Raw genomic sequence first — 16,819 nt, forward strand, 5'->3', positions numbered from 1 at the left:
GATTCCTGGTAGATTCATATCATAGTTGAATACACTTGATGCTTGGTGAACTAACCACATCAGATTCAGCACCAAGGACAGGTACAAGGTTTAGCTTCATCATTACCTCCATCAAGAAGATTGCATTTTCACTGTGTACATCAGACAGACACCTTACCTTTAAAAAGCTAAGTGGTCTCGATCCCAGTTTTAGTTCACTGAAGAGCTATTCTCCCTCTGGTCATGACAGAGAAGACAGACGCTATGTACTTACAGGTTCATTGTACCAAGTGTAAAATGGATACCTCACTTTGGTTGGGGAGGTAAAAGGCAGTGAAAGAAGAGGAATGAGCTTCATCTTCCGATACCGAGCCCTAGACAACTCACTGCCCCTATGGCCTGACAAAGGCTATGGGGCTACCTTAACCACATGTTCAATCATGCGCCAAGCATATGGCTGTTCCGTGTCATTAGAACATTATAAACGGCAATCACACAATAAAGAAAATGAGCAGTATGTGCTCACATTGACATTTACTTCATTGGGGACATTTGCTTGATTGGAGATTTCCACATAGACAATTTTTCTCTAACATCCCCTAATTTGAACACAAAAGAAGATCAACATCCGGCCAAGAATGAAAAATCGGATAGAAGCCTTTGAACAAATACCTCAGGCACACTACACAGGTCTTGATATTAATCTACATGTACATACTTCACTTTCAAAGCTGACACCAAAAACACTGCAAATATTACCCTACCACATTTGGGATGGCAAGCTCAATGTTGGCAGTGAAGAAAGCCTTGCTGTCTGCTGTCTTCTTCTTGGATTTCTTCCTGACTGGGCTGCAAACAGAATTGATATCAAGACATTAACACTAGAATTGAACATGCAGAAAAAAGTTGAGTTTTGTAATTTATTTACTACCTTCATTCACATCACTATCATATAAATGTATTAGATTCCTGATAGCTTTCTTTAATTACCATTGATGATGTACATTTGGGAAAATAACAAGTGAACATACACTTTATTTTGGTTTGGTTTTCCTTTAATTCCCACAATCATGAGAATGATCATTCTGGCATACTCATTTTCACCTGAGCAAAGTGAGGACAGTCGTGCCTTTCCCAAGCACACAAGGACAGTGACTTGGCAGCATTTGATCCCAGGACTTCTTGGTTCTGAGCCGAATGCTCTGCCGCTATGCCACACGACACCCCCCTCCTCACACATACACACTTTATCCCTGCAGTACTGAGATATTTCCTTCTCTATCACTAAAATTCATCTATAATCTATAAAATAGCCTAATGAAGTTTGAATATTTTCTCCAGGAAAAAAAAATCCACATATTCTCCTTGACTGACTTTGAGAAGACCCTCTTCTTGACGAGGTCCAGTGACAGCCGTGTTGCCCGTAGCAGGGCCTCCAGGTTGCGATGGTTGAAGTGACTGACCAGCTCCTTAATCTCCTCCTCAAACACATCTGCTGGCAGCTCGTCCGACTCAGACAAGTCGTCTGTCATGGTAGCTGCAAGGAAAATCACAGGCTTTTGTGACCAATAACTTACTGCCTGCTTCCAGGGTTATGTAAGCTACTACATTATTTGACTGTGTTGTGCTGTATGTGATTGCAGTTGCAGGGCTCAAAATACTGGATGCGTGTCACCTTAATGCACCCAAATTTAGAGCTGTCTGCCCAATTTTTTTCAGTAGGTGCACTGGTACACCCAAATATTTTCTTAGGTTAACATATGTAAAGATGTTAAATGTAGTAGTATACAGTATATTCTCAACATCTAAATGTCAGAAAAAAAATAATCATAACTGTAGTACATTTCTTTAGAAATGAAACATAATTATTTTTTTCTGACATTCTACTTAAAACTATCTTATTTCACTAGTATGTGGTGCACCCAAAGTATTTTTTGTGCACCCAATAGGTTGCTCCATTGCACGTATTCCCAAAAATGAATTTTGAGCCCTGCAGTTGGAAGTAAACGTAAGATGTTTGTGCTTGATATAAATGTAATACTTTGTGTCCTGTGCAAACTATGATGGAATACAGATTTCTTTTCCATCCATCGGAGTTCTTAGCTTCCAACTGACTCATCCTGTTGCAAAATGGAAGGGTTAGGCCAAGGAGTTAATGAATATCTCACATGTCTCAGCTGTGGCTGAATCAGTAATGTCGTCCTCGCATACGGGGAGAAGGTCAGCGTTAGCACGGAAAACCTCACACAGGTCATTCACGGCGTCCTCCACACGCGAGCTGCGCAGGTCCAGATAGTCACTCGACTCACGACAGTACTCCTGCCAACAAAACAGTTACAGGAATGTAGTGAGTACACTCAAAATGTTGTGTTCTGTTAAAATATTACACCTTTGAATCATACATAGAATTATGATTCTGCAGACTAAGTGAGATGAACAACAGTATGACACAATGGGACTGTGATGATGACACAATAGGCCTCCTCAAATTTCATATTTCAAATATAGTCAAACCTGCCCAGCGGAGAACGTTGGCAGAACTTACTGTGCCTGCTCAAAACCCTGATTTTTTATAGTAACTGTTTCCGTTGAATGTTTGGTCAACGTTGCATCAGAATTTTACCTGTTGCAGACAATATCTTTTCCAATACTATATTTGGAAACTGCAGATGGGATGTCATCTTTATATAAGAGAATATGACCTTATATGAGACGTTCTGCCGAAGTGCTATACACAATACATTACGGATTTTGCGCAGGTGCAGTACATTCTTCTGACTTGCTGCACAGTGGCCATTTCTTCAAGCCGGTCATCTGACCATAACAGTTGCTCTTTCCAGAGCCCAATTTTTCTTCTATATTCACAAGCATCAAGCAACCTGACCAAGAAGGCCACCTGTCAAAGAAATCCATGGTCCCATGCAAGGCCTTGTTGAACAGGTTTGAGTGTAAAGTAGTTTTAGAGCCGTCCACTCATCTGCTTACCCTGTTCTTGGTGATGAACTCCTCGACAGTCCAGGGAGTGTCCTCAGGAAGGGTACACAGTAACAGCTCACTCATCTCTTTGAGAACGGCATCAATACGAGTTTCACGGATGTCGTTCACCTTTGGAATGGGGGTAGGAATCAAGCTTATTAAGTCATCAGAGATATTATGAAGTATTATTGGTATATAGCCTTCTCTCTTCAAGTGGACTGAATGAGTGAATGAAAGAAAACAATTACAGCTCCCATTGATTGTCTCTCAATAAGCTACTGAAGAAAATGGTTTAAAATCATCTTTATTATATAAAAGATAAAAGATTGCTTGGATAAAGCTTAGGTCAGCCCTGTATCTCTTCATCAACAAAGCATTTCACAAATTAATATGGAAGTTCATCTGTGTTGGTAGTAATTATTATTAATAGTACAATGCTGAACTTTATTGCAACACAAGAAGAGACGGTGGACAATATAAACTGCCTGGCACGTTTGACCAATATGCTGACATCACGTATCGGTCAAGTCTTGTATGATGTGTCCGCAAATCTTGTGGGTTAACATTCTGAAGTGATTGGTCATTTCATATCCTGATGAAGGCAACAGTGGTCGTTGAAATTTTTTATCCCAATGTGTTAGAATAAAGTTTAGCATTGTAAATGTAATCAAACATTTTATACTCCAGACATTTCAAAATGTAACATAGAAGTTTTGGACAAAAACATGGCTAGAGCAAAGAAAAATACACAAGACTACTGACTTGTTGATGAGGAGGGACAGGTCCCGGAGTGCTGCAGAGATGCTGTCAAAATAGCCCTGCAGGTTGAGCGAGGACCAGGTCAGTTGGATCAGGCCTGGGGCAATGGCACGGTCAACCTGCAGAAAAAGCACATGGTTTATGTTAAGCTGGCAGCAGAAAAGGCAACTGTACAGTGAAATTGTCCACTACCCGGTAGGACAAAACAGCTTACCCCACAGCAATGGATTGAACAACTGTCAGTGGCAGTTAATGTGTAAGATGCTAGGAGCTCAAATCTGTACGTGTAAGATGCTAGGAGCTCAAATCTGCGACAAGTCATGTAGAATAAAGAACTGCCCACAGATACAAACCTTTCGAGTGGTGGTTGAAAGCAGTGGTAGGAAGATGTTGGGGATTTTGGCACGGATTGCTGCATTCTCATCCAGTAGGCTCTGCAAAATGGTAATGTGGTAAAAGGATAAAAGAAACATTATGTGACTGGGTTTTTAGAGGCATTCTGATAGGACAAAGAACCAACCTGCAAGTACAAGTACAAGTACAATGCATCAAGAGATACTGGAAGGTCTATCACTAGGATTCTTCAATTGAGAAGGGAGCGAATCATAACCTATTGCCAGGCATCACACTTCTATGTGATCACATACTACGCTTCAGGTCATTTTAACTTGCAAAGGGTAAGAAATCTGACCAAAACCTTCTTGGTAACCAGTTTGGGGAACCGTTAAAGACACATCCAATGAAACTTCAGGTCTGCAAAATGAAAAATATACTGGATGAGAAAATCAACCTTATAATAAGTTATATGAGATGTTCTGCTGAAGCTCTATGCATAATACATTACAGGTTTTAGGCAGGTGCAGTACGTTCTGCTGGCATGCTTAAGACACTACTAGAACTATCTAACTGACCTGCAGTTTGCAGTGGTTGGCCTTGAGTTCCCTCTGCTGTAGGACCACAGACCTGGCAGACTCCGGCACCTCCAGTCCCAGCTTCTGCATGCACATGGCCTCTCGGATCAGCTGGTACAACAGGGGGTCAAAGTTCACCAGCAGCTCTCCTGTCTTAGGGTGTCTGACCAACACAGTGGCCAGCAGGCCTGGAAACAAGGCAAGGGTGGGGTGAAACATTTACACTTTGGCTTCTTGGATGTTTACATGTAGAAAAAAAAAACAAAATCCTAACTAGAAAGGTAACATTTGCAAAACAAACGCACAAAGTTCACCTTCACCTGGTCTAACCCAACAAACTACATTTTGTACTACATTTTTACTCATAGTCAAATACATTCATATAATGATTAGAAGCCTCTCCAACTCTGTTCTGCTACATAATGTAACCCAACATCACAGGGGGCTGCTACAGCACCAGTTATTATGGTGACAAACATCTGGTATAGACATGAACAGTTGGATTTTGGGCTTAAAATGCAACTTTTTCCCCCATTTTGTCACAATAACATCATTTTTTAACATATGTGTAGGAAAAATGATGAAGGTTCAGTGCCTTTTGTACCAACCTACCAGCATGATAAATTTTAAGTTTTTTCAAGCTCTAGTTTTGGAAATATTAATGTCTTTTATGTGTTATGGAGAAGAAAAAGAGGAAGAAACTGAGCAAAAACAATATGTTTCCTTCTGCAATGTTAACATAACAAGCAAGACAAAAATGGACAACTGGATGGCACATCAGCACCTTGGACAAAGCCATGCCCATTCATCAGTCCATTATGAATACAACACCAGAATACCTGTCCTTTGTCATTTGCATAATTGGTATCTGTTGACGTTCTATCTGCCATAGATTACATATATTACATGAAAGTACTATAATGTAAAACACTGTAATTATGGAATTTCCTCATTAATTATGCAAATTAGGTCCTTATTTGCATAATTTGCATTTAATAGTGTACATCTCTCTCTCACCTACCTACCTACCAAAAATGATGAAAATATGTTGTTCCTATCTGGACTTATTGGCTTTTAAAGATTTCGCCCGAAAGTCCCCTGCAGTTCCAGAACAAGCTGGTAGGGGGACCAAACCCACACCACTTATTCCTGACAGGAAAAACTATCTGTCACCAAAAATTCAAGACCATAGCATGTTCAGGACAAAAGATACAAAAACCGGAGGCTCTGCTGCAGTACCAAGGTCATCCACCAGGAGGCCCAAATTTGACCTTGACCTTTGTCTTCCTGAGACCGACCAGCATACCAAACATCATCACAATCCATAAAGGCGTTATGAAGTTATGCTGACTACAAATGTGCGGAAACACAAACACACACTGTCAGACAGACACACATACAGACACTCTAAAAACAATACCTCCATTTTCATGGAGGTAAAAAACAAATGTGTAGTCTTGATGTTATATCCAATCACATGGATGCACCATCAGCACCTTGGACAGTGCAGCAGGAATCCAGTTGACTACAGCCATCTGTTTAGAACACAAGCACTGTTGATTGTAGTAATAACAGCATGATCCCTCTACTTCAACTAAAAAAAAATGTAATATGCATGAGCGCTACCTGTCTTGATAAGATCCACTTGTTTGAGCCATCCTCTGTGGTACAACATCTCAAACTCCATCAGGACTGAAGCAAGACGATTGTACGTCTTAATGCACTTCTGAGCTTCTGGCTGCTTCAGGATCGTTGGGTGTTTCTAGATTAAAAACACAAAAAAACAACAAGCAAAATATTCAAGCCTAGAAAATGATGTGGACAGTATTGCTTACTTAAAACTGTTAGAGCTATGGTCTTCCCGCCATAGCTCTTATGCACATGCGCGGTGGTACCCCTGGGGATCACTCTGGAGAGAGAGTCTTGATGTGAATACACTGTGAGAATGGACAGAGACTGTTTTGGGTTTTGTGTGTCTATTTCCTGGATAGAGGAAGGAGTTAACAAATGGTAGCAGAGGGTGCAGTAGCAGAGTGTACAGCGGATCATCGGTGAGTGCTCGATCGACACCAAAGTTTGGTGACAAGTCACCGATTTACTCTTGTTTGGGTTGCCTACTGTTGTTTTAACTTACAAATTAGAAATCTTCAATATACTTCATCAAGTGGTTTTTGCCATTTGTAAATTGTCTGAATTGTCTAGAGAAGAGGAAGATGCACCAACCTTGAAGACGTCCATGGGACCCTGGATCCTCCTGAAGAGTTGCCGTGCCCAGGCAATCTTCCCTGCCACTGGTGGCATGTCCCTGGGGATGGGAGGGTCCTCACGGTGCTGGTTGTACAGCTGAAGGTGGGGGGGGGGACAATTACATGTGCTTTTTACAAAGCAAATGCACAATGTTTACGTTCACATATTATCTAACAAACTACTGCTTTTACTATCATGAAAGTTCATCTGTGTTGGTAGCTACATGTTTAAAGTTAAAACTTTTGATCCAACACCAAAAATTCTCTCACCTAGAGCTTTCGACCAGTCACTCTGGTCTTCCTCAGTAGACTGACCCTTGAAAGCTCTAGGTGAGAGAATTTTTGGTGTTGGATCAAAAGTTTTAACTTTAAACAAACTACTGCTTTGTTTATGGTTGCTTTAACACATTCAAATACTAGAATACATGTATGATGACCAGTTCCTCCAATGCTGTCCTGCTGCATTATGTAACCCAACACCACAGGGAGTCTGCCACAGCACCAGTCACCATAGTGACAGACGTCTGGTCTGTTACATAATGTAACGCAACACCACAGGGGGTCTGTCAAAGCACCAGTTACCATGGTGACAGACATCTGGTCTGCTACATAATGTAACCCAACACCACTAGGTGTCTGCCACAGCACCAGTTACCATGGTGACAGACAACTGGCCAGGTCATTGACCTTATGTGTTTGGAGAAGAAGGAACAGAGCAAGAACCGAAGGAAACAAAGCATTCTGATTGGAAAGAAAACAACACTTTGTAGATCCACCAGACTGTGGTTGGTTCCAACACTGACCTTTTTCACATCCTCCAACTCCCCACAGAAATGTTCCAGTAACAGCTGGTACTTCTCATCTATGTTCAGGCTGGGGATCTTCAGCTTCTCAAATCTGAAATTCATGTCAAATTCTCTATGATTATTTAGCTTAGCACATCATTAAGCTTTGTTTAACAGATTGTAGAGACACTGTATGGGCTGGCCTTTACTGTTAATTCTAAATCAACTTTTTTCTGCTTAACGTGTCATAAGACAATTTATCACTAAGACATAATATTTTTGAAAAATTTTGTATTACATTTCCTGGACCTCCAGCACCTGTATTGTCATCTTGAGTGAGAGTGCAGATAATTAGAAGCTTTGCATATTTATCCATATATTTGAGACTGACCTCTCTAACAGGATAAGTGCTTGTGAGGCCAAGTGAATCTTCTGGAAACAACTGTCCATAAAGACTTGAAGACTTCCCTGTAAAAGGATAGGTAAGAATATTATGTCGAGAAACAATGAACAACTTTAAAACTAGGGAATCATATTTTTATTTGAGGATTCAACAAGCCACGGATTGTGATAGAAAAAACAGCAAACAAGAATTCTAGTTGATTGCTGGATAAAAAAAGATATTTTTAAGCCACAATTTTTGGCCAAACTTTTTTACCTCTAGATCTTCTACACTCCTCTTGAAGTCTTCAAAGTCATGATCAAAGTCAGTCTTCCTGTGATCCAGAATGTCATATGGTTTCTTCCTAATTCCTTAGGTGAGAAAAGTGAGAAAGATTTACTGGAAATGCTGAAAATGTGTTAAAAGTAGAAAGTAGAAAGATACTCAACAGTGCCTACAAAATAATAGTCTAAACAGTAACCTTGGTACTTCTAACAAGAGCAATAAACATCTGATGTTATCATTACCTGAATAGATGTGTTGGAACTTGGCGGCGCAATTTTCAATCCCCTCAATCTTTGACGTGCTCAGCACAGAGAAGACCTCGATGGTGTTCAACAGCTCTATGATCTGCATGAAAAAAAAAACACTTTTAGTAAATTAGCTAAATGGCAATAACCATTTCCAAGACTGCACACACGGGTAAAAAATTCATATCAATGCCTTCTTATGGAATTATAAAAGCCAGATGTCACCTTTTCAATCCTTTTGCAGAAAGCATCAAACTTCCCAAAGATGTACATCTCTGAGAACTCAAATGGCTTCTCTCCTGGGATCTTGGAGATCTTCTTCTTTGTCTTCTGGAAGCACCCATGGTAATCCTGGAACACACAAGTTATGCACTTATCACTGCAAATCTTAGGGGGAGAAATACATGTAGTGGGGAGAACTACTGCCTTTAAGTTAATTCTTGATGCACACAGTAAAAAACATATTATTCAAGTCAGATGTCCATCTGAAATCTTAGAGGCTAGAAGCTATTCTTTTCATCCTTAACATGGCACTTGTCTGTGGGATGAATAGAGTTATTGGAAAATAAGTACCCATACAGACCTTATACAGCTTGACACAAGCCTGGAGTTTCTCAATGAGTGGGCCTCTTTCCTGGTCCCAGATCCGGTTCACCCCGTCATCCGTGATGTAACCCTTGCAGGCTGTCACCATCTGGTTTGTCACCTACATGTATGGCAAGTATCAACTGTTATGTAGTATTGTTTTTCATCTGGACAGCAGATTAACAGAGTAGCAAACTAAAATGCCATACTATATCTATTACTTTTAAGCCCTGTGAATGTTATTAAGGCATCACTGACATAATTTTATGGATGGCATCCTCTGAAGATCCCAAAACTTAAGTGCACACAGGTGGAAATAAAATTCCAGCCCCCCAAAAATGCTGCTAAACCACAGGGATACAAAGCTGGACTGTGAATTTGCGGTAGTTCATAGCGACTTTTACAACAAGCAACATATGCTGGTCTTTTGTGGCATAATGAGTCAGTACTGTACTGAGTTCTTGAGTTCCGTGGAGCATCAGCAGCCTGGGAGCCGTCCTCTGTAGTTACCGCTGGATCCATATTGTCACTAGCTACCATGGTCTACGGAGGATGGCACACAGGCCAGAACCTTGGAGGTGTTTTTTTTTGTTGAGAACAGGCAAAAATCAATGCATGTGCGGATATCATCCATAAAATGGACCTATACCATTATTACATCACAGTTTGTTTACCGCAATGAATGCCGGTCAATCAACGTTTATATTGTACAGGGGTGCGTAGCGGTGTGTTTGTGTAGCGTTAGCCTAATATAAGGCTTTTAATACAGTACTACTTTTGTCTAATGTCACAACTAAATCTAGCCTGGGTGCCATCCCCAGTAGTATATTCGCCAGCTCTATAACTGGGTCTGGACTTGAACACATATAAAACGATTGGTCATGACGTCACGTAATGAGCTAGCTCGAGCAGCGGGGCTTCATTTGATTGGCTGAGCCTCAGAGGCGACGGCCAATGGCGCACCTGCATTATTCAAGTGATGTTTGTTGTTTTGTAAACACAGATCTTCGCGCGAGTATTCCTTTTCTCGGTGCGTTCTTTTTTTACCGGTAGGACGCCCAAAACATCACGAACAAAATTATTCAATGCATCTTTTTGCTCATTTTTGAGCGACGATATTCCGTCTAAATTGTCCAAAACGGACGTGATTGCAAGGTCAACATCAACCTCCGTGAGCTGAGCGGCTTGTGCGTCAGCCATGTTGATGATTTATCGCGGAAAGACTGACTACGACTATATCATGTGCGCTTTAGCGTTCGGTTCGCCGTCGGACATGTTGATGATAAGGCGTTCGGACGTTCGAACGGACGCTAACGTCGCCGTTCGGACGTCCGAACGGCCCTTACCTAATATGTACATACCCCAAAAAGGGCTTAGACGAGTAGTACCAATCAGCGCGCTCGTTCAAAATCTGAACGAATATTTAGACTCCAGACGCTACATAATGTGTTCAAGTCCAGACCCAGTTATAGAGCTGGCAAATATACTACTGGGGATGGCACCCAGGCTAAACTAAATCACCCATGCGGCATGTAATGCTGTGTCAACACAACTAGACGCAGCAAAAATCAGACATACCTTACTTTGAAAACTTTGAAATGATCTTTATTCTTTAACTGACCGTTCTAGAATGACCTTTAGAACAGGTAAACAAACTGTGACGAAATAATGGTATAGGTCCATTGAATCAGTGTGGCCCAAGGTAAAATGGTCAATGTTAGTTCTAAAGAAACCATTATTTTGGAAACAGCAGGTCACCAACCTTGATGAAGAGAGAGGTCATCCTCTCTGAAGTGTTGTAGTATCTGGAGATGGTGTGGATCATCCGAATGGCATTGATGAGGCTGGGAATGGCATCTGTCATACTGATCTGTACAGAAACAAGCAACAAGAAATGGCTGGTCAATGAGCTTTATACATTTGAATCTCATTCAAGTTTAAGTCATCAATGCACACCAGGGTACAAACTTACTTGTTGAGATGTGCGGCAGATTCTTTTACAAGGTCACAAATTATCTAATGGACCACCAATAAAGGGATCACATTGGCCAGGTTATATTATTACCCTTATGTAGAGGTTCACTATGCTACATGTAAAATATGTTTGATTATATCAAACAGTTCATTCATCTCTGTTATGTATCACGGTTCTTACTGGGTCACAGTGATAGAGTGGTTCACAGTACTTCTCCATGCTGTACAGGTACTTCACGTTGTCTTTGGCCTCGTTAGCAGAGTCAGTGATTCTGTTGTCCAGCTCTTTCCATATCTACAAAAAACGAAATGAACAGCAGTGATAATCTTACTACTTCTATTACAGAAACTACAACTGTGCTGACTACTACTACCACCACTACTAACTACTACCACCACCACTACTAGTACTAGCTATTCCTACTACTTACTACTACTACTACTACTACTACTACTACTACTACTACTTACTACTACTACTAGTACAGCTACTACTACTTTAAAGAAATCTTGTGTTTCTGTTCCGGCTAATTCAGTACCTTTAGAACCCTTGACTTGGCAGCTGTTAAGACCTTGATGACTGAGCGACACTTGTTTCCTTTGATTTGCTCCAGGATGGAGTTGAACTTAGACATGAGGTGCCTCCAGTGTTCCAGCTCTGCCAGGGGGCCGGTGTCATCAGCTTCCTTTCTCATCTGTTCACTTTCTGCTAAAACCTGAAGCCAGGCAACATTGGCTTGTCAGTCATCCAAATTTCTTCCTCAGATACAAACTGTCAACATGCAGGGGAGGTGGTATCACAATGAAAAAGAGAGTGAGAAATTGTTCCTAAGACCGTATTTCCCAACTTCAGCAGAAACATTGAAATTGAGCCAATTTGGCAGTGATGAGAAGGTGGCAATATGGTCTTTGAGGTGGCAGGGTGGTCTTGTGGTTAAGGATTGTTGACTCAGGTGAGTCAGAATCTCAGAAGGTTCTGGATTTCAATCCCTGGCAGGCCGTGGTGTTGTGTCCTTGGGAAAGGTGTTTTACACCTATTTCCAGTCACATGTAAATTAGTACCTTGCTATATATGCTAGGGTTAGGGGCGTCCTGTCGGGTGGGACACAAAGCCAACTGGAGGTCTCGTGTTTGAATAGAGCCACACTAAACATGTTAAAGAGCCACACAAACTTATTCAAAAGAGCAGGGGTGCTTCCCGGTGTGAGTGATTCAAACATTAAATCTTAAAGAGGTAATAGTCAAATGCATCACATCTTGAAGAGGTAAAATGTCAATCCTTCCACTAATGTAGATTTTCATTAATAAATAAATAAAGGCAAAAAAACAACCTTATTGGCAGAGGTAATAAGAAGTAGGGACAAACCTGTTCAATCTGTTTGCACCAACACTGGACCAGCTCTTCACATGCGTCCAAGATCTCCGGGTTCCCGGCTGCAGTCATCACCTCTGCCATGGTGTGGAGCTTGGACACATCCACCTTCTCACACTCCTTCAGGTTTACTGTGCCCTCAATGTTCAACTGGGCAGCTGAGAGTATGTAGTGACAATCAATATACCATAGGAAGTACCATAATTACAGTTACTTTTGTCAGCAAGCAGTTTTAAAAGACTGGAAACTCCAGTCATTTTTCCATAGTTGCAAATGCTATGACGCCATCCCTGATGATTAATTGAAAAACTTACCATCGAGGAAGTGTAGGAAGTTGTCGTATGAATCCAGGAATTCTCTCTTGGCCTTCATGCCACACGGTGTGTCACCCATCTGTCCCCAGCTGTGAGTACCATGGAGAAAAGGCCTGTGGACAAATTTTGGTAAGAAAAATCTCTGGTTAGCCAATTTACTAACTGTCAAATTAGCAGTTGGTAAACTTTTGGAAAACACTAAATGTATACAGTAACTTATTTAGTTCTCTGTTGATGAAAATAAGCTGAAAACGCAAGAAGCATTGACTGAAGAACTGTATTGACCTGTATATCTGGGATAGAAGAGCCTGCACGGCCTGAATGATCCCTCCTGACTTCTGGACATCCAGGATACTAAAGTTGATTTCCTGAGACAAGGGAAACACAATCACTGGTTATAATGAATCCTACAGGTCCATACTATTATGCTTGAGAATAGCACTACGCATGAAGCATCAAGTATGAAACTTAAATGAACTGTTCATTTTTTTTCACTTTCTGTCCTACCTCGTGCAAGTTCCTCATAGTCAGTGCAATGTCAGGCTTGACTCGTGTGAAGTATATACAGATCCCTGTCAGCCCTTCCTGCATCCCATCAGAGACTAACACCCTTTTCACAGAAGTTGGCTTTCCTGCAGAAGTGGCAATCATGCGACCAGACTCTGTGAAGGAAAAATGGGCACACATTGTAAGTGTAAGATAATTAAAAAAAAAATTCTAAGACTCAAAGATTCTCAGCTATTGAGGAAAAGTAAAAAGAAATTTACAATTACATTGTATATGTTCAATTTTTTTTAAAGTAATCTATTTGGCAAACTATGCTTAAGTTTGCTACCTATTTACCTATTTACACTTACAAAGAAAGAAACAAAGCCATTTGTGTCACTCACCAGTAGAAGGTGGTGGTTCATCCTGGTAGAAGAACATGATGGCCCTGGAGCCTCCCTTTGCAATGAAATTCTCAAGAAGGCTCACATGCTGAAAGTGGAACAAAGGGCTAATGACTTTTTCTCCATATAGAACAACATGATTGGAAAGTTCTTATCTGTAGTCCATCACTGAAACGTTTAGGATGAGCTTGTCAGTTGTTATGTCCTTAATTATGTACCAGACAGTGAACTGAAACAAATACCTGAAACAGTTATTCTGGAAGTCAGACTGCTGTGTAGTTTCAGTCTGCTTGACCCTTAGCCTTACATTGAATGAACTCCAAGCTACAATGTACCTTCTGAGACAGATTGGGATATTGGTATGCTCACTTTCAGGGTATGATGAAACAACTGTGAAAAACTGACATGTTATACCTTCTCTGAGTCCAGGACATGCTCCTCCACTGTGGCTGGGTCCATGCCAATCTCACTCCCCACCAACTGTAGGATGTGTCTGTGTTCAGGGGTGATTCTCAGCTTCCGTGCCTCTCTGGCCTCCTTGGCTCGAGCCTAAAGCATGTAAAAACAGCACACTTCAGAAACACATTGTGAAAAGGCAATCAGCGATGTCAAATCAAACAACAGCACAACCTCAGTTATAGTTATACATAAAAAGCCACACTGGGAAATATGGTAAAAAAAATCTTCTGTTGTTACTGTAATAAAAAAAAAAAAGAAAGTTGTATGATTCAGAAACAGGAGCTCCATTTTTTGTACACATGAATTTTGATATGAATGATTTACATGTTTCATGTGATTCAGTGATATGAGCTGTTGCCACAAAGCTGGTGTGTTATACTAAAAGTTTAGATGGTCATACCAGTTGACCAAGTACATCATCATCAACAACTGAAGTTAACCGACTACTTGAATTCAGATACAGAGTACTCCTGTTAACGATGACTTTGACCCTGACCTGTCTTTCTTTTAGGCTCTCAATTTGAACTCCCATAGTCTGCATCATGCTCATCCTGCGCGCTCCTCTTCCTGGGGCCATGACAGACGACCTCCTGTTGGTCTTGGGGCCTGCCGGGGAGAGAATAGTTCTCTCTTCCTCCCCCTTCCCTTTCCCTGCTGCTTCCTCTCCAGACATGGCTTGCTGTCTGGGGTAGCAGCAGCTGCAAAAAAATGGGGGAAAAAACTCAAAAGGACATCTCCAAGGCCTAGGAAAAAAACGTTTTTTTTTTATTAGACTTTGGCAATCTCAGTGATCCAACTTATATAATACAGTTTAACAAAGTAAAACTTGGATGAGGACACTTAAATTATATTTTCAATGTCAATGTTGGAGAACCATTTTATCACTCAGGTGTCAGATTATAGAGCTACAAAAGATCGATCAGCTCAAAAAATTTATATCCCATGCAGAGGTCCACACAAATAAAGCTTGTGTCGGCAGTTTTTTCTCGGGTCGGTCGGGGAAACAGGTAACACAACATTTTTTCACCTAGGCCTTTAGTTGTGGAGATATTGACATTTTTTATGAATTAAGGAGAAGAAACTGAGCAAAAACAAACGTCCTTCTGCAAAGGTATTAACATAATCATTTCATAGTTTCTAAAGGACATCTCCAACTAGAATGTTTAGGTGGGACAGACTTAAAATCAATTACTGTCATTCAAAGTGGTTGTAAGATGAGCTACACGGAGAGATACAAGAAAAAGAGCATTGGCCTGATACACGATGGTGTTTTAAGTACTTTTAAGTACCTAAACTTAACTATACCTTACTTTTAAGTACCTGAAGACGTTAACATCAAAACACAATGAAAAGTATAACATCCGTGTCCATAATATCACCAGGATCCATAATATCGCCACCTTGAGAAATAGTGTGCTTTAAGATATTTTTACTGCAACATACTTTTGGTATGCAATCCTGCACATCTCAAATGTACATACCTAGGGTATGTTGCAGTAAAGATATCTTTAACGTTTAAGCACACTTTTTCTCAAGGTGGCGATATTATGGACTATGGTGATATTATGGACACAGAAGTTACATGTCACCAAAAATACAGAGATATATCAATAAACATGCATGACACCCATCATATTATTAGCTCTGACAATGGTCATAGAAGCCTAAGAAAACATGACTTCAAGGTCACCAAATTATGAAGTGAAATTATGAATTTACGCTGGGCATAATAAAAAATTTATTAATATCCAAGCATCAAAAGGAAATCCCAGAGACCCATCCTGCATCTTCTGTTAGTTACTTGCTGACAAAAATTTTCGCAGTTCCGTTTCATCCTTTATCCTCAGAAGTCAGATTTTGACCAAAGCCTTTCGAAATGTCGTCTGCAAGTTCCTCCAACGGCTGGTTCTACGGTCGCTATTCGCTAACAAATCGCGATCGCCAAAAATTATATCTCCGTTTCTTCAACTATACTTATGATAAGGAACGAATAGTTGTTCTCAACAGATAACCTGGAATATCATTCAGAGTTTGCTGAGAGAAATCTAAGGTAAAAGTACGACAACGAACTTACCAAAGTCTTGAGAAACGGCCAGCAGACGACCTTAGTTACTTAGTTACTGTCGCTTCGAACACTTTCTACCTTGATCTGAAAAGTGTAGAATATCCCATGATGCAAATAAGAGAAACCAGCGTGTCACAAGAGACGAACGGAACTCTGGGTAAATGTTACCACGTGTGACTGGGGTAAGACGGACGGAGAAATGGCGGGAACATTTGGAGACCACCCGGGGATCCGCTATTCCGCGTTTACTGAAAACGTTATACTGGGTTACACCAAGGACATTATACAGATGTCCTTGGTTACACAAAGATACATGTAGCTCTGTGCCATTATGGTTATGAAACGCAAAGATTATGGTGTACAACGGCCCTGAATAACAAAATGACATATTTGGGCCGGGTTGTTCTTCGCTGCGGACATGCATTGATGCAAATATTGAATGAAATAAACTTGCCTTCGAAGATTGGCTTTCAAAGATAACGTTAAACCTAGTATGTTAAAATAAGTTTTATTGCCTTCACCAAGAAGGTTGTTCGTGTGTGTATCTGCGTCACGGTTGCTCAGTCAACACCGGTCAACGTTGAAAATGAAA

At 40.7% G+C, this 16,819-nt stretch overlaps 1 protein-coding gene across 1 annotated transcript in view; it reads right to left on the bottom strand.

Annotated features, from left to right (window-relative positions):
* The window catches only part of LOC109469796 (dynein heavy chain 8, axonemal-like), a 68,508-nt gene extending 52,238 nt beyond the window's left edge, over positions 1-16,270 (bottom strand). The window contains exons 1-25 of the mRNA XM_019768462.1: positions 16,237-16,270; positions 14,659-14,860; positions 14,118-14,252; positions 13,704-13,791; positions 13,321-13,475; positions 13,082-13,181; positions 12,494-12,657; positions 11,667-11,843; positions 11,309-11,422; positions 10,916-11,023; positions 9,152-9,274; positions 8,794-8,919; positions 8,566-8,668; positions 8,315-8,409; positions 8,048-8,124; positions 7,675-7,768; positions 6,849-6,968; positions 6,252-6,387; positions 4,626-4,813; positions 4,068-4,148; positions 3,714-3,833; positions 2,965-3,084; positions 2,148-2,298; positions 1,354-1,516; positions 744-828 (exon numbers count right to left, since the gene is read on the bottom strand). Of these exons, the coding sequence (XP_019624021.1) occupies positions 744-828; positions 1,354-1,516; positions 2,148-2,298; positions 2,965-3,084; positions 3,714-3,833; positions 4,068-4,148; positions 4,626-4,813; positions 6,252-6,387; positions 6,849-6,968; positions 7,675-7,768; positions 8,048-8,124; positions 8,315-8,409; positions 8,566-8,668; positions 8,794-8,919; positions 9,152-9,274; positions 10,916-11,023; positions 11,309-11,422; positions 11,667-11,843; positions 12,494-12,657; positions 13,082-13,181; positions 13,321-13,475; positions 13,704-13,791; positions 14,118-14,252; positions 14,659-14,835 (3,000 nt within the window). The 5' untranslated portion in view covers positions 14,836-14,860; positions 16,237-16,270. The remainder of the gene's footprint in view (positions 1-743; positions 829-1,353; positions 1,517-2,147; positions 2,299-2,964; positions 3,085-3,713; positions 3,834-4,067; positions 4,149-4,625; positions 4,814-6,251; positions 6,388-6,848; positions 6,969-7,674; positions 7,769-8,047; positions 8,125-8,314; positions 8,410-8,565; positions 8,669-8,793; positions 8,920-9,151; positions 9,275-10,915; positions 11,024-11,308; positions 11,423-11,666; positions 11,844-12,493; positions 12,658-13,081; positions 13,182-13,320; positions 13,476-13,703; positions 13,792-14,117; positions 14,253-14,658; positions 14,861-16,236) is intronic.
* Between the last annotated feature and the right edge of the window lie 549 nt (positions 16,271-16,819).

This window comes from Branchiostoma belcheri, unplaced genomic scaffold (genome assembly GCF_001625305.1).
Source record: "Branchiostoma belcheri isolate BF01 breed outbred unplaced genomic scaffold, Haploidv18h27 scaffold21, whole genome shotgun sequence".
NCBI classification, from domain to species: domain Eukaryota; kingdom Metazoa; phylum Chordata; class Leptocardii; order Amphioxiformes; family Branchiostomatidae; genus Branchiostoma; species Branchiostoma belcheri.